General features: G+C 37.4%; 1 protein-coding gene across 1 annotated transcript in view; it reads right to left on the reverse strand.

The window, feature by feature from the left end:
- The window catches only part of EPC2 (enhancer of polycomb homolog 2), a 114,528-nt gene extending 92,667 nt beyond the window's left edge, over positions 1-21,861 (reverse strand). The window contains exon 1 of the mRNA XM_069472902.1: positions 21,441-21,861. Coding sequence (XP_069329003.1) covers positions 21,441-21,593 — 153 coding nt within the window. The 5' untranslated portion in view covers positions 21,594-21,861. The remainder of the gene's footprint in view (positions 1-21,440) is intronic.
- Between the last annotated feature and the right edge of the window lie 479 nt (positions 21,862-22,340).

Consider the following 22,340-nt stretch of genomic DNA (forward strand, 5'->3'; position numbering starts at 1 on the left):
ACAAGTAGACAGAAAATAAGCAAGGATATTGTAGACTTTAACAACTCTACCAACTATCCTGACCTAACTTTTATAGAATGTTCTACTGATCAAAACCAGTATACAACTTCTTTTCAAGTACACACAAGCATTTATAAAGACAGAATATTTTCTAAACCATATTACAAGTTTAAATAAGGATTTACAAGAATTCAAGTCACACAAAGTATGTTTGCAAACACAATGGAATTAAACTAGAAATGGTAACAGTAAGATTTCTGTGAAACCACTAAGTATTTGGAAACCAAATAACACACTTCTAAACAACCCATGGATCAAAGAAGAAATCAAAAGGGAAATTGGAAAGTATTTTGAATTAAAATAAAAATGCAACAGGTTGTAAGATGCCAATAAAGCTACTCTGGAAGAAACTTGTAGCACTCAACACCTATATTAAAATAAAAGGTCTTAAATCAATGACCTTACCATCTACTTTAAAAAACTAGAAAAAGAGTAAATTAAATCCAAAGAAAGCTGAAGAAAGGAAATAAGACCAAAGCGGAAATCACTAAAATAGAAGGCAGAAAAATCAATAGAGAGAAAAAAAAAAAATCAATGAAACCAAAAGCTAATTCTTTAACAAAATCCATAAAATTCATAAACCTCTAGCCAAGTTGATCAGAGGAAAAAAGTGAGAAGACACAAATTACCAATATCAGAAAAAAGGGAGGTAACATCACCCCAGAGAGTATTAGGAACAAACTTCATGATAATCTGAATAAATTTGACAGCTAGTTGAAAAGGACACATCCCTTGAAAGAAACCAACTACCAAAACTCACTCAGCAAGAAACAGATAACCTAACCTTGTACTTATTAAAGAAACTGAACTGTACTTTAAAACCTCACAAAGAAAACTCCAAGGACAGATGGCTTCACTGGTGAACTTTACCAAATATTTAAACAATACCAACTCTACACAAATTGTTCCAGAATACTGAAGAGGAAGGAATACTTTCCAACTCATTCTATGAGGCCAGTATTACTGAAATCCTAAAACCAGAAAAAGACACTAGAAGAAAAGAAAATTACAAATAGCCCTTGTGAACAAAGATGTAATCACTTTATTTAGCAAAAATTTAGCAAATAGACTCTAACAATAGAATAACAGGATAATACATGACCAAGTGGGGTTTATCCAGTAATGCAGGCAGGATTGGCTTACATCCTAAATCACTGTAACTCACTATATTAATACATTTCTTTAAAAGAAAAATGGTACGATCACTTCTATAGATACAGAAAAAGCATCTGACGAAACCCAACTTCCATTCCAAAAATTTTCAGAAAACCAGAAATAAAAGAGAATTTCTTCAATCTGATAAAGGGTATCTATAAAAAACTACAACTAACATCACACTTAAGTGAAATACTGAATACTTTTTTCCTAATACTATTAACTGGAACAAGGGATATCCGCTCTCAATATTTCTATTCAATGTTGTATTACTGGAGGTTCTAGTCAATGAAATCATCAGACAGAAGGAAGTGGGGGGACAGGCAAAAAGACAGAGAGTGAGCAAACATCCATATTGGGGAAGGAAGAAGTAAAACTGCCTTTATTCGCAAACCACATGATCCTCTATGCAGAAAATCCAATGGAATCCACCAAAAAAAAAAAGACTATTAGCATAAGTGAGTTTAGCAATATTAAAAGATACAAAGTCAATATACAAAAGATCAATTGCATTTCTATGTACTAGTTACAAACAATAGGACACTGAAGTGAAAACAGGATAGAGATGATCTCTGAAAGGATGCCATTTCAATCTCCAGTGGTTTGAAATGTAACAGTGTACTAGCTCCTTTTAATATGTACTGATACAATCTGCCACACATCCAACTCAGAACCATCTGATTGAGTTGCTATGCAGCCCTGAGGTCTTATAACTACAGAGTTCTGACCAGAGAAGTCTTCATTCATTTAGGCAAGAGCAAAGTCAGGCTTCTCAACTCTATCAACAGAATTTTAATTATGTGACCCACAATCCTCATACGAAAAAACCAGAATCTTCCTTTTCATTTAGCACATATTTTCAACCATATCAATACTGAATTAGACATAGTATTTCCTATCTAAAAATCTGTGGCAGATTTAAGTTTATAACCAACCATACTTTCAGTCTTTCATTTACATAGTTGGCACTCAGAGAGAGAGTTTAGACTAAGAGTGCTGTCCAGTTCCTACTCAAAAAGCCCAGATAACCAGCGTTTTAGAATTAAAGTCTAACAGTGGCTCTCAAACTTTAGTGTGCTTCAGAACCACCTGTAGGTCATATTGAAAAACACTGCTGGGCCCAACACTAGAATTTCTGACTTAGTACATCTGGGATGGAACCAAACAATTTGCACTTCCATCAAGTTTCCATGGGATGATGCTGGGGGTTTGGAACTACTCTTTCAGATCCACTAGTTTAAGAACCACCAGCTTAAGGCAGTGCTACTCAGACTGTGATCCTCTGGAAGTACAGAGATTTAGATTTAGAGTAAGCATTTAGAAACTTTTAAAGCAATTTCACAGAATAATTTTATTTGTTTAAACTAATGATTAAAAATTGTGGACTTTTTTTTTTTTTTTAAAGACAGGATCTCGCTTTTTTGCTCAAGCTGGTCTTGAACTCCTGGCCTCAAGCTATCCTCCTGCCTTGGCCTCCCAAAGTGCTAGGATTACAGGTGTGAGCCACTGTGCCTGGCCCTGGACTTGTATTTTCTACATCTTTATTGAATTGTTTTAGTAATGTGTTTTCATTGTACTTGACAAATATATTAGTATGCAGTGAATTAAAATTAAAAAAAAAAAAAAAAAAACCTGGCCTTTCACCCCAATTTGGAGAACGTTGGCCTAAAGAACATGCTATCTAGCCATTTCTCTAGTATTCTAAATACTCTTTTGTAGGCAACATTACATATATTTCATTAACTTTGCCTCCCAAAGAAACACATCATGTTTAGCTAAAAAAAAAAATCAATAAACAGTCACATTATTATGGTTTCTGTTTCGTCTGTAAAACTATATTTAAAGACATTTATCACCTAAACAGATAAGTGTCCATTTGCAATAAATTCCTTTTAGAATTTAATAACAGGGTAAAGATTTTTCTCTCTTGAGAAACAGCTGTGTTAAACTTTAAATGAAACACTCAGTTTCTCTTTCTGTCTTAACTACCTGTGAGGGGTCTGAAGGGCTGGGGATAGGGAGCTTTAATACACTGACTAACTGGTATCTTAAACGGAAATGTAAAAGTGAAAGTAATCTTACTGTGTAGAAATATTTCATCATACGCTTTATAATTCTAGAATATCTGATTTACAAATCAACTTTTGGAAAACTCAATTATAACCAACAAATGTTTTCTTTTCTGCTCTCATATCTAATTGTCGGGTTTTTTAAAATCTTGTTTTAAATCAAGAATTTCCTAATGCTGATTAGGAAAATTTCGTAATGCTGATTAGGAAAATTAGACTATGATGCTCAACACCAACACTAATTTAGAAAGGTGACACTAACATTAATGCAGCTTACTCTTAAATATGCACCCAAGAATGGAAACGAACAGTATAGTAGAGAAAATTCAAAACAGCAGGCAAATACATTATTGATATTTGGCTTTAAAAAGCATTATTTAATATTCAGTTATTTCAACTATTGATTTACAAAGTCATTTCTAAAATTATTGTGCATGCCTTGAATACTAAGATTGGACAGATAACCATACAGATAATTTCAAGATACCTATACATGGAAATAACCAAGAATTAGATCACTGGTTGTGAAAAAGACAGATTAAGAACATTAAAAAAGTTATGGCTAGCAAACTGACTCATTCACCGGGAAATAACACAAAAAGAAAATGAGAATCTCTTAACCACAAGAAATCATTTGTGTCAGCTTAGACAATGTTATTAATACATCTGAAAAATGCCTGAGAAGCAATGTTCCTGAACTACCAAACCTGAAATGGGCAAAGCCAAAACACTTCACAGTCGTAACTAAATCATTATGAAGCAGTCATCAAGGGAGGCAGAACACTCTGTATTTATCAATATTATCTGTTAAAATTTTTAAAAACCAACCTGCATCTCCTAAATCCCATTTGAGAATTTCACAGAAATGTGTCAAAGGCCTCAAGTAATGGTACAGCAGAAAAAAGACTGAGTACTACTGCTCTCAACCAGCATTTCTCAAATTCAAACATGCATTTGAACCAGTTAGGGATCTTTTTAAAAATTCACATTTTTATTCCATAGGTCTAGGATGGGGTCTGAGGTTCAGCATTTTAACAAGCTCTCAGGTAACGCCAAACCTGCAGACCAAACTTTGAATAGCAAGGTTCTCTTTATGGTAGAACCACTCTGGAAAACAGTTTGACAGTTTTTTGAAAAGCTAAACCTTTTAAATGCAACTAACGTATGATCAAGCCATTTCACTCTCAGCTATTTATTGACCCCAAAGGAAAGTAGGTATCTACAAACAAATGTTCATAGCAGCTTTATTTATAACAGCCAAGCCAAAAATCACTCAACAGGTAAATGGATAAACTGTGATGCAGACATAAATGGAATAATATTCAGCAATAAAACGGGAATGAATTATTGATACATGCTACAGTATGTATGAATCTAAAAAAAAAAATTATGCTGAAAGAAGCCAAAGCAAAAAAGAGTATACATTTTGATCCCATTTATATTAAATTCTAGAAAATTCAAACCACTGAGCTACAATGACATAAAGCAGATCAGTGTTTGCCTGAAGACCAAGGAGGTAGAGTGGGTAGGTGATGAGACGTGTTCATTATCTGTAGTAACAGTTTCACAGGTGTACACAAATATCAATAAATCAAATTGCACACTTTAAATATGTGCAGTTTGTGTGTCAATCATACCTCAATAAATTTATCTTTTAAAGATATCTTTCAAATACAAAATTCTGGCTAAAATAAATGTCATTATATGTAAGTTCTAATTCTTTGAAAAATCCACATAGTACACAATAGTATGCCTATACTAAGAGTAAGAGCCTCCTCTTTTGGAGGACTGAAGGTGGCAGGTGATTCAGAGAGTCTTTTAGGATCTTTCTTAGTTCCAAGTAACCACAGAACATGTACTGTAGACCACAGGGGTCCCCAACCTATAGTGAGTTGTATAATTATTTCATTATATATTACAATGTAATAATAATAGAAATAAAGTGTACAATAAATGTAATGAGCTTGAATCATCCTGAAACCACCCCTTCCCTCTCCCATCTGTGGAAAATCTATCTTCCATGAAAACAGTCCCTGGTGCCAAAAAGGTTGGGGACCACTGCTGTAGAGTGAATAAGAAAGCCAGTGGTGATCAGTGACAAAATGCTACTTATCAAAAAAATCTGTACAGTAAAACTGGAATTTTGATAGCTATAGCTATAAACATTTTATTGTAAAATACAAAATAGCAGTAAATACCTTTTGACGTGTCCATCCCATTACCAACTCTCTAAACTACCATTCTTTCCCACAGAAGTGTGCTGGTAAATCACCTCCCCCTACCTGCAGCCACAGTTAACTGGACCAGACTAGATATCCAACCTGAACTAGGCCAATTATATTCCATCTCCAGGAAATTTAGAAAGGAGACTAAATCATTACTTTCAGCCATAGCTGGCTGCTAAATAGAAAGATAAAATGAGAAGCTATGGGGTGGCTGCCTTTGGCCAAGAAGATGCCAAAGCTCTTGTAAGTCTCTTTACAGGAAAGCAAATAATAAAACCAAAGACATTTTTAAAAAGAGTAATACCTCATTACCAAATGGGGTTGATTCCAGGAAAGCTAGGATGGTTCAATATTACAATATTCATCAACAATGAATACACCTAAGGGGAAAAATCATATGGTAATCTCCACAGATGCCAAAAAAGCATCTGAGGATATTTAACATTTTTAACCATTACATTATTTAACATTTAAAAACTGGAGACTTTTTATATATGTATGCATTTTTATGCATTACATATAGTCTATCATAAATATGTATATTACTTGTTTTCTCTATAAATCATCACAAAATAATCTACATGTTATTTAATGGAAAAATACTAGAAGCAATCACATTAAAGTCAAAAACAAAAAAAAGATGCCCTTTATCTCCACTACTATTTAATATGGGGTTGGAAGTACTGTATTTGCCAACAGAATTAAATAGGGAAAGGCAATTAAAGGCATGCTATTTGGAAATGCAAAGCTAAAATATGTTTATATGATATGTAACTCAATAACCCAAGAGAACCAATGCAAAAAGTAGTACAATTAGATATTTTAGTAAAGTTGCAAGATATAAAATTAACACACAGAAATCAATAGCTTTCTTAAATACAAGCAATAACCAGTTATACGGTATAATGGGAGAGAAGATGTCATTTACAATAGCAATCAAATAGGTAAAAGTCCTAAAAACAAGCTTAAAAAATGCACAGGCTGGGCAAGGTGGCTCACCCCTGTAACCCTAGCACTCTGGGAGGCCAAGGTGGGAGGATCGCTTGAGGTCAGGAGTTTGAGACCAGCCTGAGCAAGAGACCCCCATCTCTACTAAAAATAGAAAAAATTAGCTGGGCAACTAAAAAATAGAAAAATTTAGCTGGGCGTGGTGGTGTGCGTCCATAATCCCAGCTACTCGGGAGGCTGAGGCAGGATTGCTTGAACCTAAGAGTTTGAGGTTGCTGAGCCAGGCTGACCCCAGGGCACTCTAGCCCAGGTGATAGAGCGAGACTCTGTCTCAAAAAATGATAAAAATTAAAATTAAAAAAACAAAAATGCACAAAACCAGTGAAAGAAAAACACTCGTGAAGGATATACATAAGTGGATTTAAACAAATGAAGAGACAAACCATATTCTTAGATAGGAAGTGAACACCATAAAGATGTCAATTCTCTATAAGCTAATTTATAAATGAATACATTAATATAAATTATAAATACATAATATAAATTAATGACCATATCTATGCTTTAAATTTCCCTCATTTGTGGGAACCACTATTCCTTCCTCTCAAGCTCTCTTTAGACCAATCATCCAAATGCAAGCTGCCATTCTCAGATACCACCCACGTCCCAAGATACAGTGAATAGGACTAATCCAAAACTTGACAAGATGACTCAAGCTAAGCCACAGAGATTCTGTCCTCAGATTTTTCAATCTGACAGGAATAGGTCAGAAAACAACTCACACTCTTTCTCTGACACACACACACACACACACACACACAGACACACATCTCATATATAAATACAAAGAAAAAAAGCAAGGAAGGATGTACAGTCACCCACAAGTCAACCATGGATATCTCATAGTAGAACTATAAGAGATCTGTTTTCATCTTCATACTTTTCCTGCATATATAGAATTTTTTATAAATGAATATATATGATACTGTTATAATGGAGGGGTGGGTACTTCCAAAAACAGAATAAAATAAGCTGGATGTTTTGAGGTTTCATTTTTCCAACTTACAGAGAAATTAACCATCTCAAGATATGCTCAGGTGGCTGAGTACATTCCCAGTGACAACTGTGTACTGCTTTACCATCCTAGAGAACGAATACCTTCATGTGCCATGTTAATGATGTCCTAACAGTAAATAAAAGGAAGAATAAGTCAGGTAACTTTAATTATGCCACTGTTTCCAAACACAATTCCACTGTAATACAGGCAAACAATATCTAGATTTATTTACTTTAGTACTTAAAAGCAATAATATTTCTTTTATTCAATATATTTGTATTTCTTCAGTGATGTGTTTCCATGTAAAAACAAAGAATTAGTAAGTAGAATTCTGCATTTCACAACAGTGTAAACTCAGTCTAAAGCTTTAAATACCTCCTCCTCCTTAGACTTCTCAGAAAATGTACAACTGTGATGCATATGCAATGAAGATTAACAATATAATAAAGCAATGTGATTCTTAACCTCCTCTAGGTCATTTACTCCATGGGAAATGAGTCCTCATGGTCATTTACTCTAGGTCTGATGATTCTCTGGGAAGAACTGGGAAAACATGAAACTATGGTTAGCAAAAATAAATAAATAAATAAATAAATAAATCCAGGAGGTTCATAGAACCCTTTAAGTCCATCTGGGTATCAGAAACCTCAGTTAAGAAACCCCAACATAAAATGAAGACTTAAATAAAATCCCTTAATCCACAAGGTGTCCAAAATTGTCTTTACTCTGTCATAGACTTGCTGAAAATACATAGCTAGAAATCACATTTCTAGTACACCTGTAACTGGCTTTATCTCTAGCCTTGCCACTACCACCACCCATGTATTGCCTACACAATCCACCCAATAGTGATCTATTACAAATACAAACTTGAGAATGTACCCTATAAAACCCTATCTCCCCATCATCAAGATTAAATCTTATATTTACTAAATGAAGAGAAAAAGTTATATACACATACACATAGTTTAATATCATTGCTTCTCATTGCATAAGCAGTTAATATATAACCCATGTTGCTGAATTATCCAGAGAAGTGTTTTTCAAACTGTGGTTTGAACCACTAGTGAATCATGAAATCTATCTAGTAGTTCATGACCAAAATTATTTTTAACAAAACAGAACTGAAAAGGGAAAAAAATATATGCATACAGCTAATCTTCATTACTTGCAAAGTCCCATATTTGTAAATTCACCTACTTGCTGAATTTTACTCGTGACACCAAATTTAATACTTGCACACTTTCTCAGTCATTCATAGACATGTGCAGAGCAGTGAAATATTTGAGTCACCTGCCTGCCATACATTCCCAGCTGAGTTCAAACAAGGTGACACTCTGACTTCTTGTTTCAACTTTCATACTGTAAACAAGTGTCCTTTTCATGTTTTACTTAGTGCCATGTTTTTCACATTTTTGTGCTTTTTGTGGGTGATTTCACTGTTTAAAGGGACCCCAAGTGTAGTGCTGAAGTTGCAGTCTAGCGTTCTTAAGCACAAGAAAACTGTGATGTGTCTTACGGAGAAAATACATGTGTTACATAAGCTTCATTCAGACATGAGTTACGGTGCTGTTGGCTGTGAGTTCAATGTAAATGAATAAACAATATATATTAAGTAAGATATTTTTAAACAGAAACACACATAAAACAAAATAATGCATTGATCAGTTGATAAAACTATTGTGACCAGAGGCTCACAGGAGCCTAACCCTGTATTTCCCCTAGGAGCAGTGGTTCAGTATTCAATAATCTGTGCCCATGGTAACTTAATAGAATATAACTATCTCAAATTATGAAAATCTACTGTATTACTGGATGCATATAATGTGTGTCTCTCAAAGTGCACTTATTTCAGTTACACATACACACACAACGAGTCACCATCAAGAAAGTTTGAAAGCCAATGAATTAAATAGACTACAAGGAAAGAAATTCTAAAAGGAATGGTAAAATGGTAAGGCAGAAGACACAGATCATGGGCACACATGCCTATTCCTTTTTTCTTGCTAGACAAATCAATTCTACTGAATCCAGAATCACCTATAAATTGAGATTTGCTTGGCAAATCTAGGATAAAGTCTACACATGTATTTTATAAAAGTATCCCAGATATTGTGATGTGTGGCCAGGATAGGAACCGCCATTTTACCTCTTAAACTGATGGTTCTCAAAGTTGGGTCCTTAAACAAGCAACATCAAGATCATCTGGGAACTTTTAAAAAATGCAAATTCCCAGGTCCCATCCTAGACCTACTGAATCAGACACTACGGGGATGAGACCCAGTGATCTGTGTTTTAACAAGCCCTCTGGGTGATTCTGATGCATGCTAAAGTTTGAGAATCACTGACCTAAATCTTTTGATATTTCTCTTGGGGGTATTCTGAAGGCTTTGATGAATTCTAAGGTGGCTGTACTATTTGAAATAAAGCTGAAGGGTTAACTCCTAAATGTACAAGCAATCTTCTTCTAAGCATTTTCTTTATGGAAAGTAACCCCTGTGCTGTAAACCAAAATAAGTGAAATCTATGCATTACTTGTATAATGATCAAGCAGCACTGTTTCTTTAGGCCTCCATAACACAGTTTCTTTTCCTCAGAATTCATTAATAGGCACTATTTTCAATTCAATTTTGCCTCTTCTAAAAGGTGAGTCTAACCCAGACCATAAAAATTGTTTCAATCCTCTAACAACTCTACTGGGTATCACATACTTCCCTATATAAAATTAACAATATGCACCAAAAAAACTCATGGCATTCTGGCATACACAAATCATTTCAAGACTAATTTGTCAAAATTAATTCAATAGTATATTATAGTCAATTGGCTATTACATGAATTTATATATTCATCTTTCATATTTACACATTAAACCTCATATGGAGTTATCTGAATACAACTCTTTTTCCTCCTACTGGACGTATAAGCTGCTTACACAAAGGTACCACATCTTATTCTTTTCTGTGTTTAAAGCACATAATAGGTGCTTTTCATTCAGTTAACAAAAGTGAACAACTACCATATACTACCACCTATATCAGATGACAGGGGATACAAAGGTAATACAGACAAGGACTCTGTGTTCATGGGGCTAGTCACTGAATGAATAAACATCACCAACTACAATGAAAGTATAAGAGTGTACAGTCTGTATGAAATACCCCTGGCTTTCCAGCATGATACCTGAAATAGGATAGCAATACCTGTGACTAGTGATACCAAGAGAAATCATGTATCTTTTCATGTCATATTACCATGGATATACTTGTCAAAATACTGTTTAAACTCATCACTACTTCAAATTTAAGATAACTCGATCCAACTCTAGGTCTTGTTCTTAGTGTGTTAATAAAATATATTTAAAACTATTTTAATATTTTGATATAACTATATTTGAATATAATTGGTTTATTTGATTTTGTTTTATGCGCTTAAGACATTATTCTGAGGAGTTTCACCAAAATGCCAAAAAAAGGCACAGCACAAAAAAAAGTTAAGCCCTGGATAATGATTCTCAAATCAGGTATAACAGCCCTCATTTGGAAATTGAGGGAGGAAGCATTTTGGAGTTATCCCAACTGGAATGTTCCAGAAATTAACGGGCAGGAGATAGAGGTAATAAACTTCCTGTTTTGCCCATGACAGTCTGATACAACCAACTATAAACAGAATGCTAGTAGTGTCCCAGTTGAGAAACATCTCAAGAATCAAATAAATGGCATGACTACCCTCACCGATACCACACTTTCTAAAGTTTCCAAACATAAGTGTTCATCTCAGAGTTCACTGGTATATAAGAATGCCTCTCTTCATTCACTTCTCTGGTGTACACCACCCACTGAACAGATTTTCATCACTAAAATCTATTTTTTCCCCCGTGACTAATTAATCTATCTAAAAAAAATCTATTCTGAAAAACAAATACAATATTTAATTATCACTTATTCGGGGCCCAATTATTATTTTACGGATTAGCTGAAGATTTAGTTCTCGTAGCCACTAATTTTCAAGGTCTTTAATTTTTTTTAATCAATTTGATTGTTAACCGCTTTGCCAGGAAACAGACAAGGAGAAAAATACACATATTAATTTGCTAATGTTTGACAGCTATAAAAATATATTTAATTTGCAAGAGAAAAAATGTGAAGCTTTATCACAGAATAATGTATGGGGATACTCTATGTATTTATTTTACTCTTCCATACACCTTCATATCTGTTACCCTGTGTAACTGAAAATTGTTAATAAAAAAATTGTTGCCTGTATAGGGCACTAACTTAAGTCTTTAGAAAAAAATTAACATTTAGAACTACCCTTGGAAATACATGTCATTAAACGGATGAAGAAATGGGGCTTAATGAGGCTAAGTAATTTACTTTGCCCACAGGGAAAGTGGCAGAGGCCAGGAATGGAGCATAAATCACAATTTCAAAGCTCCAACATCATCGAAGAACTGAGTGCTGCCTGTCAACTCCCCACCCAACAGCCTCATACCCTTTGCACATAAAAAAAAAAAAAAAGTCAACCTGGTAAGTAAAGATATGAGTTAGAGAGCTAGCAGACAGGCTGGCTCTTCCACTCTACATTTCTTTAACTTCACAGCAATACTAGCTGACAGGCAAAAAGAAACCTAAGAGCAGACAGATACAAGGAAATGATGCTGAGCAGAGTCTAGAAGTGACTGCCATCTTCTTCCACAGTATTAATCCCATAAGAAACAGTCCTGCATCATGAACAGGTAAATTTGAAGTTCTGTTCCATTTAAATAGTATAGACAAGGCAAATAATCAAAAATCAACTTTAGGTTAAAATCAAATAATCATAATGGACCTTCTGCTATCTACATTGGTCTCTTTCCTAGGCTTACTCCTATTCCCCTTTCCTCCTCATGCTGTCCCTGTGTATCCATTACTGTTTTTCTATTTTAACTTTAATTATAAAACTAAATGAAGATGCAGAGCTGTGTGTTTAAGTGATATAACCAAACTCAACACAAGTGGCCAGCATCATGGTCAATGCCTGTATTACAAACTTTCTATCACTGAAGATAGCAAGTGATGGAAGAGCCTGGGTTGCTATCCTCCTATCTTCCAGGCTTATTTAGGTACAGAATAGAACAAAGACATGATACCTTCCTTAAGGCATTTAGTCTAGTTGGGAAAAAAAGTGTCTACTCTCTCTCATGCATGCACACTCTCATACATACATAACATTCACACACACATCCCCTTACACATACAATCAAGTGAGAAACATGAGATATTAGAAAATTAAAATACACTCAAATGGTAAGGACCAAAAGTACCACCAAACTTCAGAACATTTACAGCAATGAGTAAGAGTAGTAAAGATAGTGAAAAAAATTTTCATAAAAGCAAGGGAAATGATCAAATCCAAAACATACAGAGTGGATTGCTCTAGTGAGCTCTAGGAAAAATTAGTATTAGATAGTGGATAAATGTAATTGAACCTCATAAAAAAAAAAAGAACTATAAGCCAAACTGATGGCATCTCAGTAGTGCTAAAAAGTTAAACTGTATGTATTAATATCTTCCTAGTACTTAATGGCACATTTGTGGTTCTTTTCATCTAATAATTAGCATTCTGGACAATATGCCCAGTAGACAGACATGTGAATTCACAGATGCAAGTAATTTTTAGAGCCAAAGGTACTTTAAAGATCGCTGGCCGGGCGCGGTGGCTCACGCCTGTAATCCTAGCACTCTGGGAGGCCGAGGCGGGTGGATCGCTCGAGGTCAGGAGTTCGAGACCAGCCTGAGCAAGAGTGAGACCCCGTCTCTACTAAAAATAGAAAGAAATTATTTGGCCAACTAAAATATATACATACAAAAAATTAGCCGGGCATGGTGGCACATGCCTGTAGTCCCAGCTACTCGGGAGGCTGAGGCAGTAGGATCGCTTAAGCCCAGGAGTCTGAGGTTGCTGTGAGCTAGACTGACGCCACGGCACTCACTCTAGCCCGGGCAACAGAGCGAGACTCTGTCTCAAAAAAAAAAAAAAAAAAAAAAAGATCGCTCAGTCCAATTCTATTTCACAAATGAGAAAACCAAGGGCCAGGAAGGTTAAATAATTTCTACGAGGTCACAAAACTTATCCCTTACAACTTTGAAAATTAATAAGTGTGAAGGGTTTCGCTTTCCTTAAAAGGACTTTGGAGACTTCTTTTATAGTCCTTAATTCAAATTTCTTTTTAAAATGTAACACATACAAAATATTCTAACCACATTAAAACACCTTACAAATTTATGGTTTGTAAAAATACACAAAGTATACGAAATTCACCTTGGGACAAACCCTGGATTAAAACAATTTAACAATTTAACTTCCTAACTTTTGATCATGTTACATACGTATCAGTAGTAGATCTCTTAGGGCAGCTCCCTTGCTGGGAGGGTAACCCTTACCAACACATGTATACTAACTTGCCCTGCTCCTTGACTGGAAGACTTAGAGGCAGATACTTGATGCAGGCCAGACCAATAAAGCTCTCTATCACAGGAACCTGGAATTTTGCATCAGGGAAATGCAAATTAAATCACAATGAGATACCACCTTACTCCTGTCAGAATGGCCATTATTAAAAAATCAAAAAACAATAGATGTTGGCACAGATAGGGTGAAAAGGGAACTCTCATACACTGTAATGTGGGAATGTAAATTAGTACAACCTCTATGGAAAACAGTATGGAGATTCCCCAAAGAACTAAAAATATATCTACCATTTGATCCAGCAATCCCATAGGAAAAGAAGTCATTATATCAAAAAGACACCTGCTCTTGTATGTTTATCACAGCACAATTCACAACTGCAAAGATATGGAATCAACCTGCCTGCCCATCAAATGATGAGTAAATAAAAAAAATGTAGTATATATATACACAATGGAATACTACCCAGCCATAGAAAGGAATGAGACAATGTCCTCTGCAGCAACTTGGATGGAACTGGAGGCCATTATCCTACGTGAAGTAACTCAGGAACAGAAACCGAAATACCACTACAAGTGGCAGCTAAGCTATGGGTATACATGGTCACACAGAGTGATATATAATGGACATTGGAGATTCAGAAGGGGGAGGATGGGAGGTGCAATGGGGCATGAAAAATTACCTATTAGGTAAAATCTATACTACTGGGTGACAGGTACTCTAAAAGCCCAGACTTCACCACAATATAATTCATATTCATATACCAAAAAACCATTTATACCCCCTAAATCTACTGAAATTAATTTTAAAAATTAAAAAAAGGAATCTGGAATTTTGAACTGATAGCAATGTAACAATGGTGATAATAACAGCTAATATACTACATGCACAAACCATTCCAAGCACACTATAATTCATCTTCCAACAACCCCATAAGATTTTATAAATAACATTAACCTACCCAAGGACTCAAACCTACATGTTCTGATTCCAGAACATACGTACTTAACCATTCCCCTATATTGCCTCCCAAAAGATTGGGAATTGTTAAAGCTGAGTAATACTAATACTAAGATCACTTGCTGTGAAGGGCTTACAGCCTTTCAAAGACTTGACTACTCAGCCCTTCCTTGGAATCTGAGATAACCCCCAGAATCCTTAAAGTAACCAGATTTGTTTTCTGTTACTTGAAACCAATCTAAACATCCCACTTGTCAAATATTCATAAGGCCTCATTTTTAGGGAACTGATACAGATGAAGTCTAAACTTACAACACAGATAAATCATCTCTTTTATATCTTTTTAAAGGAATGTATTTACAAAGGGGATTTATAAGTTTCTTTCATAATATCATTCCCTTAGGCAAAAACTTATAATGACTTCTCTATGCCTATGGGATGATAAATGATAGTACAGTAAAGCTGTAATGGACCTTAGATATCATCTAGTTCTCAACCCATTCATTTTACAGATGAAGCAGTATAATGGTGAAGCTAGAGCCCTGGAGTCAATCAGCCTGAGTTCATATCCTGGCTCTACCATGTTCTATTTTAGGTAGGTGATCTTGGGCAAATTACTTAATTTCTAAAGTTTCAGTTTCTTTTTCTGAAAAAGAGGCAATAACAGCACCTACACACCCAACTGTTATAATGAGCTCTAAACCAGCAGTCCTCAACCTTTTTGGCACCAGGGACTGGTTTCATGGAATACAATTTTTCCAGGGTGGGATGCTCTGCAGCCCAATCCCTAACAGGCCGCAGACCAGAACGGGCCCAAGGGCCAGGAGTTGAGGACCGCAGCTCTAAACTGTCTACTGAGTTTAATAAAGTGCCGGGCATGTGCTCAACACACCCAATAACACATGCTCAATGAATGTCAGCTGTCATCGTAGTGATTAACAACCTGAGGCTCAAAAAATGTGAGCAACTTCCCAAATTATATGGCCATTTAATGACAGAATCAGTACTAGAAACAAAACCACCAGAGTCACAGGTCAATGATCTTTCTTCTATACCACCCTACAAACCCCTAGACCTAACATTCAAAACTATCTATAATCTGACAAAATTCTACCTTTTTTCCCCAACCTAATTCCCACCCCAATTTTTATTCATTCATTCACCAAATATTTACCGAGTACCTTCTATGTTTTAAAGAGTTTCTAGTGCTGAAGATATAGCAGGAAAACAAAGGAAAGGGAAGAAAAGAAGTAAAAGATGTCTGACGTCTGAATGAAGAGTTAGGAGGATGGTATCGTTAACAATGACAGAGCGCTACCTTCCTGAAGTTCCTATTAGCAGAGAAAGAAGGACAGGTAAGGACAGAAAACATGTAACATGGAAAAACCTCCCTTTAGTCTACTTAACATTCATAGAACTTGCTTTAAATATTCCTGTGTTTAAGTATTTACTTCAACAGACAACCTAAAACAAAACCTGAAAGCCCAAATTGTTATACCTATCCCCAAGAAGCCTTCTCTACAACACTGCAGTTTCCTCTCACTCCTCTTAACTACACTGACATTTAACTTTTTCTAATGCTCTTTTGATGTCTATCAGGTTGACCTAAGTCAGTAGTTTTTGCTAACTTTCCAGATACATGTTTTTGACCTCAATGACTCATTTAAGTTCCATGAAATCAAGGTTTGTATCTTCTTTTAATCCTAACATTTTAGCACAAAGCCTTATACTTTTCATACACAGACCACTTTTAACAGTTTTCCTGTATCTTATTTAGATAACACCTGGCATTTCAATAATATCTGGTACATCATTTGCTTTTGTTGAAAGACATGCTTCATGATTTTAAAGTATCAATTTACAAAACTGATTTTAAAGTATCAATTTACAGAACATTTTATATCCTCTCTAGAACCCATTATGAAACATTATCTTAGTGTCAAAGTAATTTTGCAAAGGTATTAAGAATGAACATATTCCTACCCTATCATTCAAAATATCACTTAAAATATTAAGATAATGGCAAAAATTAGGCAGCACATGAGAGAAGAAATGGCAATTCAAATCAGTCATGATCTTTTTCTTTAAAAAATAGGGTGAATCACATGATTCATGTAGACTTTGGTTCATTCTGGTATAAAGAAATATCTCACACATATCTATATACAACTATGAGAGAGTTAACTAACACAAGATAAAGACTAACACTGCAACCATACCCTATGTATAAAAAAATTACATTTAAAGAAGCTCTGACTCAAGAAGAAAACTAGATTTAATATTTAGGTATATACAGCACCAAAATAAGCAACCAAAGAGAATTCCTGGAAGAACTTATCAAATTCTGTTAATGAAATCTTTTATGTACATACATACATATACATACGGGGGAAGGAGGGAGAAAACACAGAAACATAGCTTCTGGTATAGAAAAAGAAACAGAAGCTCATTCAACACTCAACAAACATCTTTCAAGCATATACTATGTGCTAGGCACAGTCTCAGGCACTTGGAATATATCAATGAACAAAATAAGCAAAGATTTTTGCCCTTACAGAAATTATACTCTGCCAGGAGAAAAATCTAAATAATAAAATAGCATAGTTTCCCAGAAATTTCTTATATTCTTAAGATAACATACACTCAGATAAATATAACGATGCCAATACAAGGAGAAGCAAAGTTAATAGACTGCTAAAAAGAAAAAAAAAGAACATCTGTAAATCTAAGTGCAAAAGTCACACAAAGAGATAAAAAATTATACTTAATTTAAGTCTGACCAAATCATCATCTTTTAAATTTCCCAAAGTTGTTATAACAAGTAAAATATTATTTACAAAAACAATAATGAACTTAATAGTACAGATAATAATTCTAGGTTATCTAAGAACCCTAAATATGCAGCACAAGCCTTTGTGACATCAAAGGGAAGGGTCTGAATTCCAGCCTTGCCCATTTAGTAGCAGTAACACCTTTAAGTTTTTTCATCTATAAAAAAGAAATGGTAATACCTTATATGGCTTTTACCAGGATTAAATGATAAACAAAAACTGGAAACAACTCAAATATCAAACAACAGACAGATGGATAAATAAAGTATATCAATTCACTGGAACACTACGCAGCAATAAAAAGGAACAGACTGATATAACACGAGGATGAATCTTAAATGCATCCTGCTGAGCAAAAGAAGCTAGATGCAAAAAAGTATGTGTGTTTCCATTTATATGAAATTCTACAAAAGACAAAACTAATCTATAGTGAAAGAAAACAAATCAGCACTTGCTTGGAACTAGGGGTAGGGAGGAACTGACTACAAAGGAGCACAAGAGAACTTTTTCTGATGCTGAAAATGTTCTATATCTTGTTTCCATGGGTATACATCTCTCAAAATTTATCAAACTCTATGCTATAAATAAGGTACATTTTACTGTATGCAAATTATACCTCAAAAAAGCTGATTTTAGAAAAGGATTAAATGAACTAATATATGTAACGTTCTTAACACAGTATCTGGGACATAAGTATTCAATAAATGATAAATATTATTAAAAATGTCAACTACCACTACACAACATCCATGGGAAGTGGCAGAATCACTGATGACCTGATTTTCCTGGTTTAAATTCTAAATAAACATAACTTATACAGTATCTAACCTAGACCAAGTGCCATGAGCACTAGAGAGACCAAATTAAAGGAGAATGCCAACTGGCAGACCTTAGGCAAAAGACAGTGAAAATAAGGAAGGGGGAGAAATGAAGTAAAAGATGACCGCATGTCCAAAAAAATCGAAAAGGCTGAAAATGATACAGTCATCAATGACAGAGTGTTGCCAATACCAAAGAACACCTAGATCACCTCATGTAGGCATTGTCAGAATGTAGCTCAAAACTGAGTCAATGACATAAAGTCTAATGATAGTACAATAGCTACACAGAGGAGATAGGTCCTAATTTTATTTGGGGAGGAGGAGCTGGCAGGGGTGGATGGGGAGGCAGGGAGAGCCATCCATGAAGGCTTCCAAATGAAGTCAAGGGATTTCTGTCAATCAAGCAGGAAAAGACAGTTTAGAAGCACTAAGCAACAATCATAAATCCATAAGCCAAGGTTTGTTTTCTTTAAACAAGCCTACGTGATTTAAAAAAAACTTATAATAAAGATACCTAATTAGGACATCTAGATATTAGAAGTTAAATTAAAATACAATTCAAGTAAAACACAAAACATTTGTGAAATGTATTGCTATTTTACTGCTGCTTAGAAATTGTTTATCAAGGCAGAATCTTTTCTTAAAATACATAATTCTGCTCAATAGCAAAAGTCCTGCAAATAAGACTGGAAGAATTGAACTGGCTGTCACTCAAGAAAGCGCAAGTGTTCTGAATATACTTGTATATGTTAATTTAAAAAAAGAAAATCTAACACCCCAATTGGACATTCTGGGAAAAGTAAAAGACTTTAGATTCCATCTTAAAGCGTTAGGGTTTGTTTAGTTTTGTTTTGATTTTAAGAACCTCCACTTTTAACATAAAAGAGGCAGAAAGGACAGGACAAAGTCAGAACCTCCGGGTTTCAACTCTAGTTCTATCAGAATTTGGATTTCCTCTTCCTTAAAACTGGGCAGTTGAAGCAGGCTACTGAGAAGAACCCAAGTTTAGCACTTATACTCTAGACTGAAAATCACAAGTTTTACTGAAAAGTTAATAGTACAAAATTGTGACAAGGGTTAAGCACCTATTTTGAATACAACATAAAAAAAAACTAACGTGCAAATTTTCTTCCTAAATCAAGACAAAATACCAAAACACATGTTGCAAGCTAAAGACCAATTATATTACTGATTGCAAAGAGTAATATATCATCCAGGGGTTAACTGTTCATTCTAGAACAGATTTCTTGAGGAGTTCTAAAATAACAGAATCCAAGTAATTACATACAATACTGATAGTTCTAAGATTCATAAGTCACCTTTCTTTTGGGGTCAAAATCCATAACAGAAATTTCCAATGTCATGTTTTCTAAAGTTCAGTGCAATTAATTCTTGTACATCCTGTAATTTCCTTAACTATCCTTCCCACAGAAAACTGAGCCAAGTTAGAAACAAATTTTATTTAAAAAAAAAAAACAAAAAACAAAAAGAATGCTCACATATGTATCAGCTCTAAACCTTAGGCACAAATGTTGGGTTTTGATCTTACGCATATTTTAAAAAATTGAATGTTCATCCTGATGCTATGGCCATATTAATTTTCTACTGAAAATATAAAACTTTCAAGCAATCAAACACGAAAGAGAAATGTGATTAAATCACAGCAGAAAGTAGTAATGACAGGGTGACATAATGAGGTCAGAACTCAACCAGCCAATCAAAGACATTTCCTGCAATATTAATAGTCAAAAGAGAAAGCCAATCACGGAAACCTCGAGCTTTCTTTTGACAGCCACAGAAGCAAGAGAACCAATCCACACACACCCGAGGTTGACAATAAGGCGGGACCGTAGGTTCATTGAAGAAATTCTTGAGGGTGCAGTTACTATGAACTTCGCACACAAGTAACACCACTCCAGAGCCATAAACACTCTCTGTCAAGCCAGATGAAATTCAACCATATGCAAAAATTGAACCCATGGGGGGTAAGGTGGGAAGCAACATTTTTGCCAAAAGGCACTGTATTATCAAAAATACAATTATCAATTTAGATGCACAAGATCCTCAACTTCTAAAGGACCACCCTCCCATGACAATTCTCGAGGACCCGGCCCGGGGGCAGCGCAGCCCCGGCGGCTCGCTCCGGAGCATCCCCGGTTCCTTTCGAATGCTGCGCACTGAGCGGGGGCCGTCCCGGTGAGGTCGGCAGAGCCCGCCCGCCCCGCGCCCGGCGCCCGGCTGGGGGCAGCTGAGCAGACAGTAGACGGCTCCCTAACGCTGCGTCCCGCTCGGTAGTCACGGCCCCCGCCCTCCCCCGCCGCAGTGCTGCACCGCCTCATCCCGCTGCACCATCTCGAGCGGGGGAGCGAGAATGAGTCCCTTGCTAGGAGGAAGATGTTTGTTTTGAAAGTGCTCTACCTTCCATAGTCATTTCAAAGAAAACCCAATGCAAAACCAAATTTAAAAGCGGGGATGATCTTTCCTAGCCAACGAGTCCCTCGCCATCAATTAATCCCGCGCCAAGAAGGAGGGGTGGAAAAAAGGTAAACAGAGGCCATACGCCAAGTGCGGGCAGCACATCCCCTGCGCCATTCCCGGCCGCCGCTTACGGCAAGGCCCCCTTACGGCAGCGTAAGCAGCGCTGCGAGCTAATCACAACACTGGGACGCAACAACATGGCGGCCGCGGGCGGGCGCTACGCCGGCCAAGAGAGCTTACGCTACTCCGCCGGCGTAGAGTCCCATGCGTTGGAGCGGCAGCGGCGCCCTCCAGCGAGCGTAGAGCGCTCTGTGAATGGCGAGGCCCGACTGACAAAGGGGAGGGGGGAGGAGGGAAGGGGGGGTAATAAACACTCGAGTCCCTACCGATTCCTCCTCCTTCTCCATCCCGGTGGGCATCTGGGGCACGGCCCGGTTGATGGAGACGCAGTCGTTGAGATCAGGCATGTCCTTGCCGCGGTAGATGGGCAGCGGTTTGGCGGCGTCCAGCGCCCGCGCTCGGAAGGAGAGTTTACTCATTGTCTCCCCGCCTTACAGGAACAGCCCGGGCGGCGGCGGCGGGGCGGGCGGGGAGGGGGGGAGGACTCCCGCCGCCTCCTCCACCTCCTTCCTCAGTGCAGCGCGGCCGGCCCGCTCCTCCTCCTCCTCACTGCCCCCGGCCACAGCATGGGCGCCCACCCCGCCCGAAAACAGCCCCCCGCCGCCCGCGGCCGCTTCCACACACTAGATCCGCCGCTCGCCCGCCCGATCCGCTCCCTGCGCCATGGCCAACATGGCGGACATTACCACAGCGGCGGCGAGCGATCCCGGCAGCCCGCGCGAGAGCGCGCCCCCGCCGCGGGGACGCGCCTCGCCCTCTCCCTCCCTCCCTCCTTCCTCTCCCTTCCCCTCCCTCGCCTGCCCACCCACTCTCTCCGCGGCGCTGCCGGCCCGCGGGAGCGTGCTCGGCCTCGGGCCGCTCCGGGGAGAGGGGGTGACGGCGGCGGCGCCCCTCCGCTCGCCGGCCGGTGCTCTCTCCATGTGGCAGGTGCCAGAGCGCAAATTCACCCGCGCCCCGGAGTGTGCGCCTTTGCCTCCGCTGCCCAGTCACCGCTCGCGGGGCGCCCCGGAGGAAGGCGCCGGGCAAAAGACGGCCGCGCCGAGCCGCGCGTGTGTGCAGGAGTCAATGAACGGGAAGAGAAGATGTCGACCGGGGCCCCAGCAGACACAACCCAAGCCTGTACTTATAAAGCGCTTATCTCCAGGGCGCCCCGAGCGCAGGCTAAT

Source organism: Eulemur rufifrons, chromosome 1 (genome assembly GCF_041146395.1).
Source record: "Eulemur rufifrons isolate Redbay chromosome 1, OSU_ERuf_1, whole genome shotgun sequence".
In the NCBI taxonomy this organism is placed as follows: Eukaryota; Metazoa; Chordata; class Mammalia; order Primates; family Lemuridae; genus Eulemur; species Eulemur rufifrons.